Here is a 25,301-nt window from a genome sequence, read left to right on the forward strand (position 1 = left end):
CTGTTACAAGTGTTGTGACCATTGAATTTGCCTTAAGTTGAATAAATTGTATTTATTTTAATATATATTAATTTCATTGCCTTAGTAGACTTCATATTATACTTAGAGAGACTAGCTGGTAGGGAGATGAAACCTTTTTGAAGAAAAGTTAGTAACACCTCCCATGAGATTCTATGAGAAACAATTAAGGTTTTCAGTTCAGAGAAAAACTTGCTTTTGCTGAAAAACTCCATACATCCTTTGCTCAGGACTTGGTGTCGGAATGAGTTATGTCATTCTCTGTATGATGCAGTGACTTAATTGTTGTAGCCTTTATATTAATTTTCTAAATTGATTTTTCTCTCTCAGAAGATTTTCTGGTTTTGTTTTTCTAATGAACATAAGAGAAGCCATGCTGGATCAGGCCAATGGCCATCCAGTCCAACACTCTCTGTCACACAGTGGCCAAAAATTATATATATATATATATATATATATATATATATATATATATATATATATATATACACACACACACACACACACACACACACACTGTGGCTAATAGTCACTGATGGACCTCTGCTCCATATTTTTATCTAACCCCCTCTTGAAGCTGGCTATGCTTGTAGCTGCTACCACCTCCTGTGGCAGTGAATTCCACATGTTAATCACCCTTTGGGTGAAGAAGTACCTCCTTTTATCTGTTCTAACCTGACTGCTCAGCAATTTCATCAAATGCCGAGTTCTTGTATTGTGAGAAAGGGAGAAAAGTACTTCTTTCTCTACCTTCTCCAACCCATGCATAATCTTGTAAACCTCTATGATGTCACCCCGCAGTCGACGTTTCTCCAAGCTAAAGAGCCCCAAGCATTTTAACCTTTCTTCGTAGGGAAAGTGTTCCAACCCTTTAATCATTCTAGTTGTCCTTTTCTGGACTTTTCCCAATGCTATAATATCCTTTTTGAGGTGCGGTGACCAGAATTGCACACAGTTCTCCAAATGAGACTGCACCATAGATTTATACAGGTGCATTATGATACTGGCTGATTTGTTTTCAATTCCCTTCCTAATAATTCCCAGCATGGCGTTGGCCTTTTTTATTGCAATTGCACACTGTCTTGGCATTTTCAGTGAGTTATCTGTCACGACCCCAAGATCCCTCTCTTGGTCAGTCTCTGCCAGTTCACACCCCATCAACTTGTATTTGTAGCTGGGATTCTTGGCCCCAATGTGCAGTACTTTGCACTTGGCCACATTGAACCTCATCTGCCACCTTGACGCCCACTCACCCAGCCTCAACAGATCCCTTTGGAGTGCCTCACAATCCTCTCTGGTTCTCACCACCCTGAACAATTTAATGTAATCTGCAAACTTGGCCACTTCACTGCTTACTCTCAATTCCAAATCATTTGTGAACAAGTTAAAGAGCATGGGACCCAGTACTGAGCCCTGCGGCACTCCACTGCTTGCCGTCCTCCACTGCGAAGACTGCCCATTTATACTCACTCTCTGCTTCCTATTAATTAGCCAGTTTTTGATCCACAAGAGGACCTGTCCTTTTACTCCATGACTCTCGAGCTTACTAAGGAGCCTTTGATGAGGAACTTTATCAAAAGCTTTCTGGAAGTCAAGGTAAACAATATCTATCAGGTCTCCTTTGTCCACATGTTTGTTCACCCCCTCAAAGAAATGTAACAGGTTAGTGAGGCAAGATCTTCCCTTACAGAACCCATGCTGAGTCTTCCTCAGTAACTCGTGTTCATCAATGTGCCTACTCATTCTGTCCTTGATAATGCTTTCTACCAACTTTCCCGGTATTGAAGTCAGACTGACTGGTCTGTAGTTTCCCGGATCTCCTCTGGAACCCTTTTTAAAGATTGGGGTTACATTTGCTACCTTCCAGTCCTCAGGAACGGAGGCAGATTTCAATAAAAGATTACATATTTTTGTCAGAAGATCCACAAGTTCAACTTTGAGTTCTTTCAGAACTTTTGGATGTATGCCATCCGGACCTGGTGACTTATTAGTTTTTAATTCGTCTATCAGGTGTAGGACCTCCTCTCTTGTCAGCTCAATCTGACTCAGGTCTTTCAACACCCCTTCCAATATAAGTGGTTCTGGAGCAGGCAAACACTTCTCATCTTCTACAGTGAAGATGGAGGCAAAAAATGCATTCAGCTTCTCAGCCATTTCCCTATCCTCCTTCAGTAATCCTTTGACCCCTTGGTCATCCAAGGGCCCCACTGCCTCCTTGGCTGGTTTCCTGCTTCTAATATATTTGAAGAAATTTTTATTGTTGGTCTTTATGGGTTTTTTTGCAATATGCTCCTCATAGTCCCTTTTTGCCTGCCTGATCACAGTTTTGCATTTGATTTGCCACATCCTGTGTTCCCTTTTATTAATCTCATTTGGACTCAGAGAATTTACCCCTTTTAAAGTTAAACGTGGTTGTGCTGGTCTTTTGGGGCAACTCTCTATTTATACAAATGGTGAAATCAATAACGTTATGGTCACTGCTCCCAAGCAGTGCGATCACTTTTACATCTCTCACCAAGTCTTGGGCATTACTTAGGACCAAATCCAGGATCGCCCCACCCCTGGTAGGTTCAGAGACCATCTGCTCCATAGCACAGTCATTGAGAGCATCTAGAAACTCAATCTGTTTCTCTCAACCAGAACACATATTGACCCAATCAATCTGCGGGTAGTTAAAATCACCTATGACGACACAGTTTTTACGTCTAGCCACTATCTTTAAGCCTTCCATCATATTATAGTTGTCCTCTATTTTTTGATTTGGTGGGCGATAACAAACTCCCATAGTTAAATTTCCTTTTGGGCCCTTTACTTCAACCCAAAGCATTTCTAGAAGGGAATCTAATTCTCTGACCTCAGTCTTATTGGACCGTATGCCCTCTCTGACATACAGAGCCACCCATCTCCAACCCTTCCCTCCCTATCCTTCCGATATAACTTATATCCAGGAATCACCGTGTCCCACTGATTCTCCTCATTCCACCAAGTTTCTGAAATTCCCACAATGTCTATGTTTTCTCCCAACACTAAACATTCCAACTCACCAATTTTACTTTGAACACTTCTAGCATTTGTGTAATTTCCCAGGCAAGCTAGGCCCGCCACCTTCCTCCTGCCACCTCGAGACTCTGGCAGGCAGTCCATACTGTTTGTCACCATCTCAGTGGACAACTCTGATCCATTACCCGGTAGAAAAGTAACAGCTAACCCTTCATCTCTTTGAGATGAGTCCTCCCGAACCAGAGACATTTCATCTCCTGTCAGCTTTCACCCAAGATTTAGTTTAAAAACTGCTCTGTCAGCTTTTTGATTTTAAGCGCCAGCAGCCTGGTTCCATCTGGGGGTCTGTGTCTGAAATGGCAGAAACCATACTTATCTCTGTTCACAAAAAATGCTATATTGTGCCTTCTCTTTGCAGTGTTAATTCAAACTTTTGTTGTTGTTGTCTACAAGTGGGGACCCATGAAAAACCTCCTGTATGCTCCCCTTCCTGGAAGTGACCATTTTGGAGGGGAGATTAAATGGTGTATTTGTATTGCTCCCTAACCTGGATGACCCAGGCTAGCTCAGATCTCAGAAGGTAAGGGAGGTCAGCCTTGGTTAGTGTTTGAATGGGAGGCTACTGAGGAGGTTCAGGGTCTCTATGGAGAGGTGGGCAATGGCAAACCACCTCTGAACATTGTTTGCCTTGAAAACTCAATGGGGTTGGTGCAACTTGATGGCACTTCGCATACACAAACACACTTACACTACAGCTTGTTTCTTAAAATTCCCTGTTGGTTTAAGTACCCAAGGCATTCATCTCTTTTGGAAAAAGATCAGGTGCAATTTATTCTGTATTTCCAATTAACGCTGTAGGATATTCCTGGGGTGTTTTTTAGCTGCTGATTAGCCTATTGGCAGTTGTTAGGCAGAGACCAAAAAAATAAATCCTGTTTGCGTATGTTTTTTGCACATCACAGAACAACAGCCAGAAAAATATTTAGATCTTTTTTCCTGATGTTGTCACACCATCTGTTTCCTTCTGATTGTGACCAGCTACAATAATTGTTGTGATGAATTTCTTTGTTGTTAGAAGTTCTGAATGCATGGAATAAAATGTACTGCCAGTTGTATCACATTGAACCCCCCCTTCAAATATGCTGAGAATGGCCAGTTGTGCTGTGGTTCTGTAGTGATCTTTTACTTTTTATTCTCTGGGATTTTAAATAATAAATAATTGTGCCATGCACAGAGAGCTAGTTCCTTACTGTTCTTATCAGCTTCAATTATTTTCTAGGATCAATCAAGAAGTAGTGCTACTGGTATAGAACGAGTGCTTTCACTGTTGTATGCTGTTGTGGGAAAGTACTGATTATCTGAATACATCCCCAGTTAGAGAATACTTAGTGCCAAGAAAAGCAGCGTAGTTTCCTCTCTCTCTCTTTGCTGTGTTGAATAAGATGAGGAGAGCAGACAGTGTGGAACTTCCTGGTGTGGTTTAAGACAGCCATGATCCATACCCCTCCCTTCCTTCCCGCTGTAATGTATTTTAGGCTTGGATTTTCCTTGGGGGTATTTTCTTAGATATTTCTGTTTTGAACACTTTGGGGACAGTCATTCTGACTCTAAAGAGCTCAGCTGCTCACCGTTCTTTCTGTTTGTTAGGGATGCAGTAGCACTTGTTTTGGAAAGTGTGCATAATTTTTTGCAGTGCGTTATTACTGTTGCTTTTATTCTACCTTGTTGGAATCAGCTACATGATGAGTTCTGACCTCCTAATGACGAGTAGCTGATGATGCAGATGGAACACCAATTATAGCAGTTGCCAGCGAAAACTTCTGTGTTTGTAACCACTGATCTGTGAAACACGAGGACTTCCAAATGCCACTCTGCAGTGGAAGAGGAAAATAGTGCTTGGCAATTACAGAAAGTGTTCTGCAATAAGAAGAAGGTTGCAGATATGCAAAGAATGGTAGATTTCAAGATGAAGGAAAAATTCCACAGTATCATGGGAAAGTATTTGCTGACAGGGTACTCTGTAAAAATTGGATGGAAATTCCTCTGTGAAACCAACTGAGATTCTTGCTTAAAACCTGGTTCCAGAGATGTGCTAGCTTTGTCTCTTTGTGTGTGATTGTGTAGCCAGTTTCAACTGCTACTGAAGAGTGAGCCTTTTTTTTAGGTTCATCAAAGACTTTGTCACTCTTTATATTTAATAAATCATTATTATGAACTGAAGAACTGGCTTCAGATCCTCCAAGTGCCTTTTTGTGTTTGAATGGAAGAGAAATATAAGTAACTATTCGTTATCTCCCAGTTTTATAACTTCCTGAATCCTTTTTCACTGACACTGTGGCATCCTGAGCGATGTAGGCAACAAGAGGAAGATCTGAGGTGCCATTACTAGGGAAAAAACTGGAAAAGACACAAAATGTCACAACATGGATCTTTAAGAGAAGGACAAGAAAATAATTACCGGATTTTGCGCAGAGTAATCAACATTCTCCACAATGCCTCCACAGCAACGTTACGATCTCTGTCGAAGAGGCACGGGCGGCACCCACGTCGCACCTTGTCTGGTGAGAATTATGTTTCAGAATAAATATTCATAATCCATTTTTAAAGTGTGCCGATCTGATCATATTATTTGTTTTCCATGAAGGAATGTAGTAATGTGTGAAACTATCCTGAATCCTGCATGTGCTGGACTCTGCAGGCAACAAGTTCAATCAGGATCCCACTATTGCAAGCATCATGAGCCTTTGTGGGAAAATTTGAATCTCATTCAGTTCCACAGGGTGTGTAGAACAGAGATGTTCTGCCAGGCCTACAATTGAGGACAGCAACAGCCCACATAGTGGCGTTCACCACGGCCTCCTCCATGACTGGTCCCTCATCTGCCTGGGGGAGGGAGTGAAGCACTTTTTAAGCCATCAGTTAATGCTGTTGATTTTATTTATTGTATATTTTAACCTGTTTTAACCTCACTTGAGCCCTTCAGGGAAGGGTGGTCTATAAATTTAATAAATAATAATATTTTTAATGCAGCAGCCAAGATACTTGTTGCTTGTATGTCAGCCTCTTTCAAACTTGATGGTGAAAATTTGGCATTTTCAGTTTTGTTGAAGTCTGCCTTTTGACTGTTTCTAACAGAACACTGCCTCCCCTCAGATATTTGCATGTGTGCAACCCTCCCATAGCCATTTTTGTACAGTCCCAGAGTACCTCCCAGAGCCATTTTTTGTACAGCCTAAAAAATAAAAGTATTGTGTTTTGTTTTGTTTGTTGGAAGAAGTTATTGCCCTAATATCTTCTCTAGAAATACAGGTTTTTATGAAAGTGGCTCTTCCATCCTATATAGAATTCCTTAGTGCAACAAAACCAAAAACTTGTTTATCAGGTGTTTTTTCCTGTACATCTGTCAGTAAATTACAAGAAGTAAGTTAATGACAGAACCGGGTGCTTAGTGGCCACCCCCACACTATTAATCTGTAATAGGCTTCTGACAACACCTGTTTATCTTGCTCAGGGCATGAATTAAGCTGAAGTATTGATTAAAAGCTACCAGCTGCTGCTTTTACTTCACTTTCAGAGTGAGAGATGAGGTTCAAAGGCCACAGTGTGGCTTTGTAGGGTTATGTGAGGTATCAGATTCAAGTGGCCTCTTCTGTTAGCTTTGAAGATAATATCCTTGTTTCACCTGCCCATTACAAATTATCAGAATTCAAGAGTGTACAAATCATAAATGGGTCTCTGTCAAAGCTAAAGAACAGGCTTATTGGAAGAACAGAATTGGTTTGCACTCCATGAATTTAGTTAGGATATACAAGGGCATAATAAAAGACAAATGTATTGCCTATTAGTTACAATGTGGCTAGTTCATGTTTAATAGGGACAACTCAGCTATTGATTTCAGAAAAGGTTGCTGTGATGCGGACTTCTCAGAGATCTGGCAGAAACTCTGGAGGCTGGGCAGTGAATTTTTCTTTGTTGTTAAATAAGGACCAAACTAAAGAGTTTTGACCATTTAAAAGTGTTGTGAGAGCCCAACCCTTTTCAAGTGCTGAAGAAATTTTTTTGGGGGGAGGGAATAAGATGACCTGCCTCCCACTAGGGTTGCCAAGTCCAATTCAAGAAATATCTGGGGACTTTGGGGGTGGAGCCAGGAGACATTAGGGGTGGAGCCAAGATCAAGGCTGTGACAAGCATAATTGAACTCCAAAGGGAGTTCTGGCCATCACATTTAAAGGGACAGCACACCTTTTTAAATGCCTTCCTTCCATAGGAACTCATGAAGGATAGGGGCACCTTCTTTGGCGGCTCATAGAATTGGACCCTCTGGTCCAATCTTTTTGAAACTTGGGGGGTATTTTGGGAAGAGACACTATATCCTATACTGAAAATTTGGTGCCTCTACCCCAAAAAACACCCCCCCCAGAGCCCCAGATACCCACAGATCAATTCTCCATGATTTTCTATGGGAATAAATCTCCATAAGGAATAATGGAGTTCCCAGCAGACATTTCCCTCCCCTCCCCCCGCTTTCTGATGACCCTGAAGCGGGGGGAGGGTCTCCAAACCGGGGGATCCCCTGCCCCCACCTGGGGATTGGGAACCCTACCTCCCACCCAACAAATCCAATTTGTGAGGTCAGGCCCTCACATCTTTTTTTTTAACATGATAAAATTCATGTAAAATGGTGTCAGCAGTCACAGGTTAAACCCATGGCTAGCCTAACATGTAGTTTGACCTTGAGAACTAGTGATTAGAGTGTTGAGCTAGGAATGAGGAAAGCTGGGTTCCTATCTGTCTGCTACCATGAAGCTGATCAGATGTCTTTGGGCCCAGTTCTCTCTCAGCCCTACCCCTTCTAGTGGTGATTTGGACAGATGAACTGAAAGGTGAGAGAATTATGTATGCTGTCCTGAGCACCTTGGAGAATAAAAATGTAGAAATAAAATAAAGCATATGTCTGCCTGTAAGTGATATTTATTTGTTTTATAAGATAAGGATCTTAGGATAGCACATGTGGAAAATATATCAGAAAAGGTTCCAGTGCAGGGTGGGGTGTTTCGATGTGCTTAGAGACTGCTATGATACAGAGAACAAAGTAACACAATAGTTCTAAGTCAAATATTTAAGCTGGCAGTGGCTGACCCAAAGCACCATAGCAGAAAAGGGCCAGCTCTGAAAGTGAGTCATACGGAGCAAGACTTTGGCTAAAGATTGCAATTGCAGTCTTATATGTGATTTGATGTTTCTTTAGATACCATGATTCCAGACATTTAATAGGTTTAATGGCAAGAAGTAGTACTCTGGATTGAGCTCCAAAGCATTATTGGTAATTATAGAAGCTGGTAATTGGGCCCTGTTGCCTGTGTATTGGTAGCTACATCTTGTACCAAATGAAGTTTCTAAACAGTCTTATCAGAAGGTACTACAGTAGTCTAACCCAGGGTGGCCAACGGTAGGTCTCCAGATGTTTTTTGCCTACAACTCCCATCAGCCCCAGCCATTGGCCATGCTGGCTGGGGCTGATGGGAGTTGTAGGCAAAAAACATCTGGAGAGCTACCATTGGCCACCCCTGGTCTAACCTACTAGCACTGCATGGAAAAACTGTTACCCAAATTGGTCACTGCGCCAGGCTTGCCATGTGCAAAACATCCTCAGTGTGTTTAGAATTATATGTCTGCTTTGGAGTAGTTATTTATGATCATATTAGTGTATTGTCTAGAGCAATACTCTTAGAAAGATGAGATGGAGAATAATTTTTTTAAAAAATCTTTATTCCTCTAACAACATACAAAGATAGAAAAATGAAGGGAAAAGCAAAAGCATAAAACATTGCAGTACAGGAATGCAATCCTATCAACGCTGTCCTTAGTTGTTGCCTAATTGGAGTGTAAATGGGGAGTCTAGGGGAAAATAGCAGCACCGTGGTGCAAAGTGGTAAAGCTGCAGTAAAGGTAAAGGTAGTCCCCTGTGCAAGCACCAGTCGTTTTCGACTCTGGGGTGATGTTGCTTTCACAACATTTTCATGGCAGACTTTTTACGAATTGGTTTGCCATTGCCTTCCTCAGTCATCTACACTTTCCCCCCAGCGAGCTGGGTACTCATTTTACTGACCTCGGAAGGATGGAAGGCTGAGTCAATCTGAGCTGGCTACCTGAACCCAGCTTCCGCTGGGATTGAACTCAGGTCATGAGCAGAGGGCTCCGACTGCAGTACTGCAGCTTTACCACTCTGTGCCACGGGGCTCTAAAGTACTGCAGTCCTAAGCTCTGCTCACGACCGGCGGAAGCTGGGTTCTGGTAGCCGGCTCAAGGTTGACTCAGCCTTCCATCCTTCTGAGGTCGGTAAAATGAGTACCCAGCTTGCTGGGGGGGAAGTGTAGATGACTGGGGAAGGCAATGGCAAACCACCCTGTAAAAAAATCTGCCTTGAACACATTGAGAAAGCATCGTCATCCCAGAGTCTGAAACAACTGGTGCTTGCACAGGGGACTAGCTTTACCTTTTAGGGGAAAATAAATGGAGAAAATGAAATCCTATGTTGCCTGTCATGAAGTGGTGAACTGTGGTCTGGTGCTGGAGAAGGAAAACTGACACCAAAACCAAACATGAATCTGAGGGTCCCAGTGAGGTCAGAAGACAGGGTGCAGGTCAGAAGACAGGGTGCAGCAGGACAACCAGGGTGGGCCAAGGTTTGACAAAGGCTGAGTAGTAGCTTTGTGACATTCCACATGTACACACATGAAGTTGCCTTATACTGAACCAGCCCATTGGTCCATCAGACTGGCAGTAGCTCTCCAGGGTCTCAGGGTCTTTCACATCACCTATTACCTGATCTTTTTACCTGAAGATGCTGAGGATTGAACTTGGAACCTTTTGCATGCAAAGCAGAGGTTCTTCTGCTGAGCCACAATCAATCCCCTAGATGTTAAACTGGGTTATTTTATCCAGGCCTTTGGCAGCTACATAAAATGGTCCTTGAGGATTAGCAAATATGGAAGGGTGCAGCCTTGTCTGCAACAAAATTCAGTCAGAATATCTTTTCAGTAGAGAACTGCAAGATATTACCTGCTAGAAATGAAATTTAATAGTGCCCTTGAGCTTTTGGGGGGGCATAGCCTCATCCATTGTGGGTTGAAGGCTAGCTCCTTGATTTGCACTATTAACTCAGCCCTTTTACTGCCATCCAGCCAATTATCACTCCTAGTAACCTGTTTCTTATGTCTCCTGATTCTGCTGGAAAGAAGTAGGGCTATGGCATTTAACTGAGCTGCTGTGACTGACCTGTCCCAGCAACTTTGTGTACTTGTTTTTGAAAAGTATGAGGGACAAGACAGCGACAAAGTGCAAATACTGTGGCATCAAACAGTAGTCTTCCAGCATCACCTTCTGGAATCAGGATCCTCCAAGTAGGATCAGAACACAGTACATTCCTATACCAGTCAAGGAGGATACTGTGGTCAACCTGGATAGTCCAGGTAAGCTTGATCTTGTCAGATCTCAGAAGCTAAGCCGGGTCAATTTTGACAAATACTTGGATGGGGAGGCTTCATTCAGACACCTCTCTGAATATCTTCCAGGCCTCTAGTAGGGGTACCAGGACTTCCAGATGCATACACACACACACACACATATATAAAAACACAAACCCCCCTCCCCCCCCCCCCGAAAAGGAGTGCAATACTGTGGTCCATGATACTGAAAGATCTGGAAGAATTAATAGCTTTGAACCTGCCTTGATCCCCTGTTGCTGAAAGTCATCTATTATGGCAGTTTAGGATGGCACAAAAATAATAGTCTAGGATTAGACAAAAAAAGATTTTATATTTTAGACATGTTTGTAAAATAAGTTTAAAGAAAAAAGAAACGCCCATCTTAATGAAAAGCCGGGAGATGCATCCATGGGCTTTTCAGAGAGGACACTTGATAGCCTTGTGCCCTCCCAGCATTTCATAGATGCAAGATGTTTTTTCTGGGAAGAAGGTGTGCCTTCTTGGGAAAAGCTATTTCTCACTTTGAAAAAATTTGTTCAACTTGACAAATTACTTTCTGACATTGAGAGCATATGTTCTTCTAGATCATGTGCATTCTGTTGAGAACCTGATCTTGTTAAAAGTTGATGCCAGGCAGTCGAGACCCAAGTGCAGTACCCTAAAAAAAACTGGTATCCTGTACCTAAGTTCAGATCTGCTGCCTTTCCCAAATCCTGAATGTGTTTGGTTTTATAACACGCCAGCTGTTTGGTACACCTACTTTATGCAAACATTCTGAGAGGCTGTTGACAATTTTATAACTGAAGAGAGAATAATGAAGCGCAATGGAATCATGGGAGGGAATAACATTTATAAAGTATGACTGATTTTAAAGGAGCAAAGTTCACTGCACAAGAAAAGTAGGACCCAGACCAAGTAAGCCTGCTTTTAGTTTTAGTAGAAGGTAAAGGTGTAAATTTCACTTACTCTGTGAAGATGGGTTGCGCTGGAATTTCAATAGAAGAAATGCAAAGCTATTGTCTTTTTTCCTGCTGCAGCTCCTGGCTAGTTTCTATGGCTCAAGGTAAACAGAAATTTCTGATCTTGTGTCAGAATGGGAGGATTCAAATGGGCCTTTGCACCACAGTGGCTGCTTGGGCTTACTTATATGGCAGTGGTCTGTAGGTTCTGGCACATGATCAACTGAATCTCACCATGCCTTTGTTTCCTGTGTATCCGTTGCAGAGATGTCATAACAGGGCAGTGAAGGCTGCTGATCACCAAATTTTCAGATGGCCCCAAAGCCAAATGATGTGTGATACTGGAATCCCATAAGTGGAACTCTAGCCCATAAAGTAGCTATGATTGTGGATCAGGGTGGTTGTGCTGGGGAATGATGTTAACAGTTCCTCTGGAACATTTCCTCCCTTCTAGGCTTTGTTAAGTCTCAGTAAGAAAAATCAGTTATCCATATGGTTTCTGGATGTTTTGTTTTCTCACATGGAATTCACTGCCACAGGAGGTGGTGGCAGCTACAAGCATAGACAGCTTAAAGAGAGGACTGGATAAACATATGGAGCAGCAGTCCATCAGTGGCTATTAACCACAGCATATTGTTGGAACTCTCTGTCTGGGGCAGTGATGCTCTGTATTCTTGTGCTTGGGTGGGGGCAACAGTGGGAGGGCTTCTAGAGTCTTGGCCCCACTGATGGACCTCCTGATAGCACCTGGTTTTTTTGGCCACTGTGTGACACAGAGTGTTGGACTGGATGGACCATTGGTCTGATGCAACACGACTTCTCTTGTGTTCATTTGTTCTCTCTACTGGGTCCTAAATCAGTCAGGGAAACAACTTCCCATGTGGGGGGGGGGGGAGGTGAAAGATGAGGTTTAAAGCTCTGTTTCTCCAGCAGTATTATAATATTCTAGGCCAGGACTTCAGTAGATTTTTTTTTATAACCAATAATATGTCTGAAGATTATGTCTTGGACCTCCAGACTGGAGTGTTACGATGGATAGGAAACAATAATGTACAAAGCGCTAATTAAAAAAATCCTTGCTGTAATTAAATGTCTTAAAACAGATTAGAAAGAGAATTGAGCTGCAGAGGCTAGTACTGTCAAAATAAAAACCAAGAGCTAGTGATTTCAAGATAAGTATAACTAAGAACTTTATATTGTATAGGAAATGTTGAAAAGCAAGTGATTGGGTGTTCTGGTTTATTGCTGGGTAGTAAAGGGGAAGTCCTGTGTGGTAAAGTGTGTGGTAAAGCAGAAATTCTGAGATTTTGCTTTAAATACAAAGAGTGAGTTTAAAATAGGAATGAATCTTGTGGGAACTCTTTGGTCAGGAAGTCCTTTATCTCCAGTTTAATAAACAAATGGATTTAGAATCATTATTCATATTCTTGCAATATTCAACACTATCAGTAGATTTTAACATTGACTTTAACATAAAAATACTGAAGTGAGTGTTTTTAGTGGTGGTTTATGATTATCATAAACTCAGTATTAGTCATAGATAAAATTAGCTATATTTTAAATGAGAATGCTCTTCATATCATATTGCACATGTCTATAGAACAGGGATGTCCAACTCATTTGTTATGAGAGCCGGATCTAACATAAATGGGACTTTGTTGGGCCAGACTGTGTTAGGCCAGGACATGTATGTACCTATTTAAGATTTAGTGGCAGAGATATAAACTTTTTAAAGGACACAGACAAAGATTTAAAAAAAAAAACTTAAAATAAAACATGCTTAAACATTAGCACTTGTTGGTCTGGAGGGTGTTTTCTTTGTATTTCTCCCCTGGGATTCAGGGAACTGGGAAAAGGAAGCTCTGGTTGTTTCCCTCCCTCCCCAGGGGCCAGGAGGGGGAGGAGCTTCAACCAATGGAGAAAATCAAGGCTCTGTAGCTCCTGTGCAATTCAGCAAGCCTTGCAAAGCAAGCTGAGATGCAGAAGGAAGCAAGAGAGAGGGAGAGGGAAGCAGAGGACAGCCAGTCGCTTGGGAGCCTGATAGGAGCCCTCTGGGGGCCTGATTCCACCCCCAGGCCGCATGTTTGACACCCTGCTATAGAGTATATGGTAGTTGCATTATTACATCTTTGAGTTTGTGTAAAGTTCTTTAGAATTTTTAGCATTTTATGTAAAAATGCTTTAAAAATCCTAAAGAGAAAACATTTTTCTTGTTGGAAAACTACCTAATTAGATGGGGAAAAGAGAACTCTGTTTAACTGTTTTCTTATTTTTTTTATTTCAAGTATGAGAAATGCTTTGCTGGCACATTCTGGAAGAAGACAGGAAGACATAGTTTTCCCACACCTTACCCTATTCCCCCTCCCTCTTGCAATTAGACACTTTCAGTCAAAGTTGAAGATTTGGTTTATATCTTCTGCAAGATGTTAGGGTGAACATGTCACAGTGGTGTAGGCGTTAGGCAGCCCTTCATGATCTGTGAAAACCCTGTAAAGGGACTTCTGGAATGACTGAACTCTGGAATATGCAATATATACCTGCGCTGGAAAAAAGCAAAATAATCTTTCTGGACAAGATTGTTTCCTGTTCCTTGTTGGGGGGGTTTATGTGTGTGTATTAAGCAAATAATACCAACCATACCCACTAATAAACCATGCAAACAACAGTTCCACAAATAAACCTTGCTTAGATGCATGTTGGGACTAGACAGGAAGCTCCATAGGAAACTGAAAAGGAAAGAAAATGATCAGTGTTTTAAACAGAAGACTTGAAGAATAAGTGTGTTTCTTTGAGGTAAGTTTGTGCTTCCTTTTTGGCTTGCAAAGCAGGCATGCATACCGTAGGGGTGATTGTGTTTCCTCGTAGTTATGACAACAAAACTGTTAAAACTTGTAAGCTTTTGTTTTGTAACTTTATGGACCAGTCTGTGATCCAACTTACCTTTCTTAGAGAATTTAATTAAGACAGTAATAGTTCTATTATTAGGACAGTTACATGCCAAATATTCATCAAATGTATTTTAAATATCATTTTCAGTTATGTAGCTGATGTTATGTAGTGTGTGGGGCTAGGTTTTTAATTCATAATTTGACAGAAGGGCTTTTGTTTGTTCCCCCCCCCCTTCCCGTTTCCTAGAATGTAGAGTTATATTGGCATTTATTCTTCCTTCTTTAGGAAATAAATCTGGTTACTATGTACACTGAGTCTTTTTGTGTCTCCTAATCCATAATGAAGAGCAAGGATGGACTTATTTTTCTCTTGCTGCTGTTCTTGTTTCTTTTCTTTTTTTACAAGTCCTTTTTTTTTTTTACAAGTCCTTATTAAAACCTTTTGCTTCAGAAGTGCCCTGTCGAGTCCCATGACAAACTCACAAACCAACAGGCACTGAACTATGGAACCAGTTCCACTGTGGACCATGATCTGTCTTCTTCTCCCCTTTGCTTCAGAGGGGAAACCCTGCCTCATAGAAGAAAAATTCTAAGAATAGCTTGAGTAGCATATACACCAGGATGTTCTATTCTGTACTACTGTTGTGTGTTTAGAGATTCTATGTACCTGCTAAGGAAGGTAAGGAATCTGCCCAGGCTATATAGGTGCTATATCACTTGTGGGAAGCAGGTGTATTAAATAGCACCAGAGACTCATAATGACTGTAGCAATCCGGAGATAGGTGTGAAAACTATATCTTCCACCCACAGAGTAATAAAATATTTTCCACTGAAGCCCCCCTCCTACTGTGAAGGGTGTGGACTTCTTATTTTATGCTGCAGACAGATTTGCATTCAAGGATCTTATAGGTGTTTGAGAAATGTCACATCATTAAAGTTCTAGCCTTATGTGTCTTTGAACAAAAACTGCAGGAAGCAGTTCAGTGAATGACAACTTGCTTTGTAAATATCTGTCATAGTTTGCTAGAGGATCAAGTATGTTTACAGAAGATCAGCATGAGAAGAGGAGGAAGGGATCACAGCAAGGCTACAGTCATCCTTTACTCGTTTTAATATTGGTTCAAAGAGCTAAGGAGAGGGAAGCCTCCAGTGCTAACCTGCTCTTAAACTATCTGGGTTGTATAAATCTGGGCAACAGACTGTGCTCTTTTAGTGCTGATATTCCTTTACATTGTGAACATCACCTAAACAGTAAAGGATTAGGGGAATGAGCAGTTTGGCAGTTTAAACTGGGGAAGCTTGCCCTGAGGATTACCTTTAGGGTCTTTGCCAAGGACAAATCCCCATCATCTTGAGCTATGGAAGTGGTAGCAGCTGCCCTAGAAGCTAGAAAAAAATTAGCACCAGGAAGGAAAGGAAAGGAAAGGTCCCCTGTGCAACCAGCAGTCGTTTCTGACTCTGGGGTGACATTGCTTTCACAACGTTTTCACAGCAGATTTTTTATGGGGTGGTTTGCCACTGCCTTCCCCAGTCATCTACACTTTCCCCCCAGCAATCTGGGTACTCATCTTACCGATTTCAGAAGGATGGAAGGCTGAGTCAATCTGAGCTGGCTACCTGAACCCAGCTTCCGCTGGGATTGAACTCAGGTCATGAGCAGAGGGCTCCGACTGCAGTACTGCAGCTTTAACACTCTGTGCCACGGGGCTCTTAAGTACTAGGAAACAGGGTACCAATAAAAGTAACAATAAAAATGTTATTGCATAAAATCATTGGCTATTGCAGTTTCAATTACAGCAACATACAGATTAAAAGCAGTCAAGGACTCCAAGATGAATATATTGGATTATTCAAAATCTTATTTAAATATAGCAACCCCGTGATTCCATAGTCAGGCTCTAATAGTCCGGTTAACAACATCATTTTACTTTTTGCAGGAAATTGCCTTTGCCCTGATTTTACTAGCAGCCAGAGCAAAAAGTGCTACCTTATAAGAAACTGTGGTGTCAGTATCTGATAATAGAAATCTTAGCTTATCCATATCAGAAGCCATATACAATTAATTTGTTATTTCAGTCAGAAACTTGTGTCTAGTGGGCAAACCATAACATAATGGAAGAGTTCTTCCACAGAAGTTTTGCAAATACATATATGCTGTTCCTGAGGTGTTTTAGAGTATTGCCCCAGGAGGTATTCTGTTGGCATGGTCTGAAACCACAGAGCTGTAAATGCTGATCTGTAATATTTGTCAGATATGCGGCTCTTAGGTGGTGGGTACCAATAACATATGATGATATGCAGGGCTTTTTTTGTAGCAGGAACTCCTTTACATATTAGGCCACACCTCCCCGGTGTAGCTAATCTTCCTGGAGCTTACAGTAGGCCCTGTAATAAGAGCCCTGGAAGCTCTTGGAGGATTGGCTACATAACAGGGATGTGGCCTAATATGCAAAGGAGTTCCTGCTACAAAAAAAGCCCTGGTGATATGTATAAGTTCGTGGTGATAGAAACCTTGATGAAACAGTTCTTCTGCCCTTTCTATAGAATAGCTTTTGAAGAGAAGTTCTGTTAGTAAAGAGGAAAAAGGCCTACTTTCCAAAGAAATGTTCAAGAATACCTGGGGCGGGGGGGGGGGGGGGTGAACCCAAGGAGAACTAATGCCATTGGTAAGATTCATGAGGACAGCACCTGTTGGCAGGAGATGGACTCAGCCAGGTGTACAAATACCATGTGCAAGTATAAGGAAGTCTGTTGGAAGTCTTCAGCTGTTGACCATCTGTACATGGAAACAAAGAGTCAAAGTTCATGAATTTGCAAGTATTAGGGTAAAAAGAAACCGTTGTAGTCACAAATATGTAAACACAACTGAAATTCAAGTTTTGACTTTTCCATATTGCTTCTGCAGGTGTGTTGCATAACCAGTGGCAAAATTTTTAATGTGTAATTTTGATTGAAATTGAGACCTTGGGAGAATATTTTCCGTTCACCTTAGAAGTTTGTGACACACTATGAACTGTTCTATAACAATGAAAGCAAAGGCTAGAGTTGCCAGTTAGTCTGACAGGGGTGGAATCTGTCTTTTAATAGAAATGTACTGTGTGAAAATGGGCCATTGAAGCTGGTCATGTCATGGAGATAAGTAACATTTCATAAGGCCGCTATTAAATGAAGATTTTTTTCTCCAGGACAGTTGATAACACTAGTGAACACAGATATAATATGAAACAATAACTCAGTTGATTCCTACTAATTTTGCAGCTAAATTAATATGGTTCTTTGTCATTCCCCTCAGCACCACCCATGAGGCAAGCAAACTGCTTCCCCTCTCCTATCTTAACCACTTCTAACACTTCTTCCAGCAGGAGGTTGAGCACCCTGAAAGTACAAAAAATAGAGGGTCACCTGGTCACCATTTCCTGAAGGAGAGGGATATTTGGCAGACCATTTCCTCTCATTTTGTCAGGGTCTCCAGAGGAAAGGAAATAACTTTACCTTGTCTGAGGTACCCAGACAAAGTAAGAGGAAAATGGCTGTGAAACACTCTTCCCAGCCATAGGAGGTTGAGACAGTAGAAGTGGAAGCAGATGAGCTGATACCCCCTCAGCAGGCAGTCCATCTGAAGTGTGTATATGTTTGAGAAGTCTGACCACTGAACAGGTGTTGAGTTCATCAATATGTACATCTGTCAGTCCAGTTTCAAAGCTGTGGTTGCTTCACTGCTGAGGAACCTACTGTGAGTTCTCTTGTTACATTTGTCATCAGTGTAAAGTGGTTACATGGGTGGCACTGGTGGAATATGTGAATGTATGCAGATTTTAAGGGCAACAAATTTTAAAATATATTAGAAGGTATTAGGATTGGTTCACATGGTCATTCTACATTTGGTTGAAATGTGCAGAGGGACTCTACTGAAAAGTTTTTGAGGTGATATAAAAGCTTGGTCCCTGGTAACACCCGTGATGGCCATTCTCTCATTCTGATTGTCATTTGATATTTTCATCAAGTAATATGAATAAATCCACTCACATATTTCTTTTTAAAAATCAAAATTTTCTCTCAGGTCATTATTTCCACATCTGCAGAAAGGCAGAGTAACAAGATTTCTTTTTGTGTAATATTATCTGTATCAAAGCAGGTTTCTCATCTGCAGTTTGTTCTGTATATTGCAAGTCTATTTAATATTTCAGGTAGATCTAAGTTATGGAATACTATGAAAATAAATAGCATTTTGTTCAATTACTTTAGTTAAAAGAATTTATTTGTAACATAGTTGCAACTGCATACCCAAAATCCATTGATAAACCTGGAGAATTAGGTACATAACAGATTACTTTCCCACGTGTGAGGGTTCAGGGAAGAAAGAATTTGTTGTCCTGAGTTATAGCTTTATGTGAATACGTGTAATTGCTAACACATGATTTATTGACCATGGTTTTATTCCTGACCCTTTTTTGTAACTCTGAGGAAAGGAAATGTTTTCTCTAAGAGAAGACAGACACTGCTTTTTCTTTGGGTTCTTTAACAGTTGCTTCTGTCATTCACATTTACTACCTTATCTTGCTTATCGGTTTTACTGAGATTGCTAACAAGTAATTGGTCCCTAATTAACTTCTAATCTGTCCCACAACAATTACTTAAAAGGATCAAGTAAAGTAAGACTTCACTTAATGTGAGTGGGAGAAAGTTTTATCCTTTTAAAAGTTATGTTATACATGTCACTGAAAGGCAAGGTAGGGGAAAAAGTATATTCTATGTTATTCCATCTTTTGTAATCCTCAGTATCTGAATCGGTTACAGAGTTTTATGACTTGCTGCGGGGTGGGGGTGGGAAGGGAATGAATCCAGCCAGCTTTTCCACTAGTGAAAAAGGGAAAACAGAACACCTTTGACCACTCAGCATAGCTAAGTATCATGGTATCTGAACTGATCAAAGCCATTTGGGACAGGAGATAATAATAAGGAGAACTAGAGAAGATGGATTGAAAAAGCTGGCTGGATCCAACCCAGGCTGTTTTCTACACAATTACTGAAAACATGTAGCTGCTATTTGTTAATTTAAATAAATAAACTCTCTAGATACATACTCTTGCACAGGAGTTGGCCAATCTGCTCCAAAGAATGAGAGAACTTAAAATGCAGCAGTATTAGTGGATGTTCATCAGATGAACACTAACATTCCTCACAGAAATAAAAATTGCAACAAAAACACTATCCAAAGGACCGCTTTTTCAACATATATAATACTGGCCTCTCCAAAGTATAATATATTTGCTACCTTAGGAGAAAACATGGGAAAGTCTGTGGCTCAGTAGCAGAGCATCTGCTTGGCATGTAGAAGGTCCCAAGTTCAGTTCCCAGAATTTCCAGTTGAAAGATTCAGGTAGTAGGTAGTGTGAAAGATTTTTGTATGAGACCCTGGAAAGCTATTGCTTGTTTAAGTAGACATACTGGCAGGACCAGATCTACATGTTTTTTGAGGGGGGGCAAAATTAAAAATGACGCCCCCTTATGGGCCCATTCTATTTTATGGGCCTGTATAATACAATAGACTCCATACCCAATTTGGCGCCCAGGGCAAGCACCCCCCTCTGCTCCCCCTAGATCTGGCCCTGATTACTGGCCGTGAAGGACCAGTGGTCTGTTTCATTATAAGACAGCTTCATGTCTTCAAAAAATAAGAAATATGCATTTATTGCTGAAGAAAAAAAAGTGGGAAGGCCTCAAGAGACCTATCTTTGGTTTTGAATTACCTGCCTTTTATGACTTTTTCTTTTGTTATTTTAACTGCATACAAATTCTGTGAAGCATGAAGTTAAAGCACAGCGATCATTCAGTTTAGTCATGCTTTTTTATCTATGCCTTTCAACATTGTGTGCTGCTTAGGGAAAATTTGTTAACACTAGCTAATGTGAAGCTTCCCATTTTAATTTAAGGAACTGTCTCATTAGAAGGCTCCTTCAGAGAGGCACCTGTCAGCTGATCAGTATTGTTCCTTTCAGGCTTAAAAGAGATGGCTGCACTTGATAGGTTACCATTTGTTAAAACGAGGGCTCTTTTAGGGGGGTCTTTGACATACCACTGGAGGAGAGATTTAGGATTAATTTATTTAAACATAGGTTCTTGTTCTTGGCAGAATTTACTCAGTCATTATGTTCACACTGAGTAAGTAAATATAGTTTTAATGCTTGTGAGCTCTTTATACAACAAAAGAGAAACTGAGAAGGTGCTACTTAATGGCTAACCCTTTGGTGGACCTCTGATCCTGTTGAAAGACACACTTGCTTCACATGTAACTTGAAGAAAGGTATTGTGTCCTGTTTAGCTCAGCTTTTGCTGTGAAAGATGAAGTTTTAAGCGTCCTTTGTGTTCCAAGGGAAGGTTTAGAGATAAAATTGGGAGCTATCTAACAGGACTATTTGTCACTACATTGATTTGTGGCAATATGACCTTAAGTCTGATCTCTTTGCTATACAACGATATTGCAGAACTGTGGTACCTACTGAAGAAAAGCACAGGTGTGTCTTAAGTTTTTGTTTTCTTTCCTTGTTCCTCCTTCTAGTGGTTTCACTGCATTCAAGTAACATATGTGATCTAGAGTTGTTAAAATTTTTCTCTATTCTATTAAAGTATGAGCCAAAGTGGAGAAAAATAGATCTTTCAAACTTTTACTTCTTTCAAACTTCTGTAGTTTTCATTTGTATTTTTTGTTTTTTTAAAAGCAAAGCTTGTATGTTTTTGGATTTTCACACAGTACCATGTAAATAATCATCTGAGTTTAACATAATGTTTGTAAAAGGTATTTAGTGAAGGATCACAGAAAATAGGGCTACTTCCTTTTTTATGTACAGGTTGCTGCTGTAGAAACTCTTTTCTTTGTCGTAGGATAACTGATCTTGATGTTTGTAGTTCTCAATCTGAAGCATTTTGTTGGCATTTGTGAGAAAACTCATTGGAATGGGAGAGGGGAAATAATTGCTTTTAAAGGCTTTTCACTGCACTCTGTACCAAATTAATTAGCACGAAGTTCAGACTGTGTATCTTTTCTTGCGTTTCATCGGTTGAAGCTTTCCACAGAAATCTTGTTTTCAGTAGAGCATGAATGAAGGACTGAAGGCCGTCTTTGCTCTAAATAGTGAAACTATAGTCCAATGTGAAACTGAGAGCTTCTTTTTAGTGGAAATTGGGGGGAGGGGAAGAGGGAAGAATCAAAATACTGCTGATTCAGTTCACGTTGCCAGTCTTGAGTTCTGCTTGATATGCATGACTGTTACGGAAGAATACAAGATGAAAAGCCATGACATGTCAGGTGGGTGATTGCTGCTCCGTTTGTTCAGAATGCTATGTTTTTGTAAAAATAATTTTTAATAGTAATGTGAAGGTCTAGGAGGCATTTTTGTAGTGTTAGGAGTGTCATTCCATGTAGAACACAATCTTCAGTAGTCTGAATGAGCCTGTAGCATTACTTTGTGTTCCAGTTAATGTTTTTGTGCTTGAACATGAGAAACGATACAAACCTAAGATTAGTAAGAACTTGAGGAACTGGAAAGAGGAAGCTACAAGGAAATAAGTTTTTAATTCTTTTTGTGCTCATTCTGTGTAGTAAAGGGTTACCTTGACTGAAAGCTCATTTTTACAGAAGCTGGTGGTAAGCTGAAAATCTATGTGGTTATCCCAAGTACCTAGCTCCCTTAGTAAGAATTGTGTTAGAAATGTTGCCTAACTTAGCTGAGAATAAGAAAAAGAGTGCTGGTATTTTCTGGGTCTCTGCTAGCTCAATTATATTACAGTTAACTGAAAGTGCAGCAGGGCTGGGGAGGGAGAGATGGATTGCCCTATTAGTATAACTCCAAAAGCTACACATGTCTGCAGATCAAACTGCTGTTTAACAGCATTAGAACAGAGATACGTAAGTTTTAAATCAAGTTCTGAGACAACAAATTTTAGTCTCAATGACTTCTAGAACCTGAAGTTCTGCCATGGTGCCATAAACAACAGGCATGGTATTGTAAGGGGGGGGGCATGCTGGCAGAGACACAGAAACTCTTATCTTTAGTAGCTATAAGAAACCAAATAAGAAGAGGAACTGAGTGTGGCTTGAAGTGGGAACAGTGAGTGAACTTGCATTTCAGTTCCGTTCTTTAGTATGTGTGATTAAGACTGCTGGTTTTTATGTAGTAACCACCTCCTTATTCTCCTCTGCCCCCTATTGTAGTGTTCAATATTTTACATGATCTAAATATTGACCTAAAGTGAAAGGCATTCAGAATTCTGAGATGAATTTAAAGTGAGGTATGAGCTCTGATCATTGAATATACTGGAAGCTTCTTACCTGTATGCTCATTTGTTGTGTTATATCATGTGAGAGAAGTTGTAAAGGTCAGCTTGTTCAAGCTAGAATTGCTTGTGCCACCAGGCCAGGTTTTCCCTAGTCCCTCATAGTAATATATGCAAGTTGAAAACCCAAGTTTAAGCATTACTATATGTATTCTGTAGGAACCTGCCATTTTTAGTGTGTGAGAAATTCTCACATGCCTTAAAGCCTGGTCAGGTGCCAACACCAATATGATGCAACACTAGCACAAGAAATGTGGAGGAATGCAGAATGCATGTGAAACTGATGGGAATGAATGAATGTAGCAGTCCAAATGAATATGTATAATTGTGAATAAACCAAAAATGAATCAAATTTTTAAAGCTAAATTTGCACGCATCTGCAAAGTATTTCTGTATATTTCTTCTGTTTCTAACTGAATGTTAAAAATAACATTTAACTGACATCTAGTTAAGAAATTACAGGGGACAGCGTTAATTAGTTAACAGTGGCAGTGGCATCTATCTTCCTTATAAAGATTCCTACACATTATTTTTTGCGTGCGTGTGTGTGTGTAATTCCAGTATCTTTATCTTCCTCCCACATGAACAGTTCTATAAGTAAAACCCCAAATGGGATGCAGGATTAAATATGTGCCTCAGGGCTGCAATTTCCACTTGTACATGATGAATAGGATGCTTTTAAGTAGTTATATGTTGGTTGTAAAATGAAGGATCTCTTTTACAGGCTATTACAATGTATTCATTTGTGTTTTGTGAGCAGCAGTTCATTTCCTAGATCTAACGTCCTATTTTCTATTTTATATGACTGAAATAGAACATTTATAACTGAGACACTTCATGGTGAATATCCATATTTATACTTTTTAAGAGTGATTAAATTTGACACTGCTAAAATATTAAAAAGGAAATTGTCTGCTATGAATTGTCTTTTCTATAAAGATACTATCATTTTGCTGCAAATCAGTGCAGTAACTCAAAATAATAATATTGCAAGAAGTAGTGATTTCCTCTTCTTCAGAGAGAGGAATTCCAACGTTAGTGGGGAAATCCATGACTGCTTTAAAAAGTAAAAAGTTCACTGATGACAGAATATTTGTGCATTAAAAGGATGGCGTTTTAATGTGATTAGTTAGGTTGATCATTTGGTTACATAATTTGAAAATAATTATCTGTTCCATCTGGGAATATCTGTGGAATAAAAAATCCAAGCAAAGAAGAATAGCAATGTAATACTGAGTTCTTTGTTTTCTGTTTCTATGAGATGAACAAGAACTTTACCTCGGGGGCTGAGATGATAACTTGATATCAACGACATAGACTGTTAACTTCATTTTTACAGTTGATTGGCCATTGACTGATGACTACGAAGTATATTGTGAATGCCACAGTGCTTGTAAGGTCAAGGTCCTATTCAGACAAACACCTGGAGGTCATTCAGACATTGTTTAACAAAGGATTATTTGTCGTGACATGAACTGGCCATGGGTCAGTGATAGAGCATCTGCTTAGCATACAGAAGGTCCAAGCTTCTCCAGTTGAAAGGATCAGGTGATAGATAATGAGAAAGCTCTCAATCTGTGACCCTGGAGAGCTGCTGCCAGTCTGAGTAGATAATACCAATCTTGATGGACTGATGGTCTGATTCAATAGAAGATAACTTCATGTGAATTAATTTCAGATTTTTCAGACTCATGTGAGTCCTCCCTGCTACTTATGCACAGAGGCTTAATAACTCAATAACAGGAAGTCTTCCATTTTTGCTGTGCAGGAAAGAGGAGAGTGTATGTGTATTAATCAGGTGTGGGGATTATCATGAAAGTTATGGAGTTTGTTCATGATGTATGGATGGACTATAGATACCCCCCCTTTATTTACAAACATTCCTTTATAGATATGTGTCATTGCAGGATATCATACATATTCTGATGGATAATGTCATACATGACTAGCGTTCATAGTTTTTGCTGTGTGTACCTGTACAGAAAGCCCTGAGAGGAAACAAAGCTTGTACTGTGTACATCTGGTGATGCGATTGTCAGGTGTGACAGTGTACACATGAGGATATATTACTTTCCATATGAAATTAATAGCCTCGTAGGAAAAACAAATAGGAAAATGGTGGCCGCAATGGTGCTGTCCATGGTACACTACTAGGAATCCCAGCAAAAAAGAAAAGTGAATTCATGCCCTCTGTCTTGACTCTGCTAAAAATTTTTGAGAAAAACGCAGGGTCCGATACTGAATATTTATTGTCTACTAGTAAAACTAGTTTACAATGTATAATCTCTTAGCTGCATTTATTTCCAATTTAATTATACTGGATCAGGCAAGTTTTGTAATCTCATGTATAGTTTGAGATCATTGGTGACTAGTCTGAAGTCTATATTTTTATTAAGGGGGAATGGGGAGTGCCAGTGCACCCATTTTTTTGTCATACAAACTGTCTTGTGAGTAATTATTTTCGATATATAGATGTCGAGATGAGACCGTTGCATTTCATAGCTGTTGGTGTCAAGCCAGCCTGGGTTTGTCAGTTGTATCCAGGAACTAATAGGTGGGAGGGTATAGTTCTGACTGCCTTAAAAGAAGTTTCCATTTGACCACTCCTGAAGAAA

General features: G+C 40.3%; 2 protein-coding genes across 7 annotated transcripts in view; both read left to right on the top strand.

The window, feature by feature from the left end:
- ATP11A (ATPase phospholipid transporting 11A) overlaps positions 1-25,301 on the top strand; it is a 274,169-nt gene that overhangs the window by 233,218 nt on the left and 15,650 nt on the right. The window lies entirely within an intron of this gene.
- MCF2L (MCF.2 cell line derived transforming sequence like) overlaps positions 1-25,301 on the top strand; it is a 146,013-nt gene that overhangs the window by 43,423 nt on the left and 77,289 nt on the right. The window contains exon 1 of one of the 6 annotated variants that reach the window (XM_060233735.1): positions 5,377-5,579. The exons of 3 other annotated variants lie outside the window; for them this stretch is intronic. In XM_060233735.1, coding sequence (XP_060089718.1) covers positions 5,432-5,579 — 148 coding nt within the window. In that variant the 5' untranslated portion in view covers positions 5,377-5,431. Of the gene's footprint in view, positions 1-5,376; positions 5,580-20,844; positions 20,868-21,631; positions 21,659-25,301 lie in introns of those variants that run through there. 2 more of the 6 variants (XM_060233736.1, XM_060233738.1) reach the window with 2 other exon arrangements.

Source organism: Heteronotia binoei, chromosome 3 (genome assembly GCF_032191835.1).
Source record: "Heteronotia binoei isolate CCM8104 ecotype False Entrance Well chromosome 3, APGP_CSIRO_Hbin_v1, whole genome shotgun sequence".
Taxonomy (NCBI): Eukaryota; Metazoa; Chordata; class Lepidosauria; order Squamata; family Gekkonidae; genus Heteronotia; species Heteronotia binoei.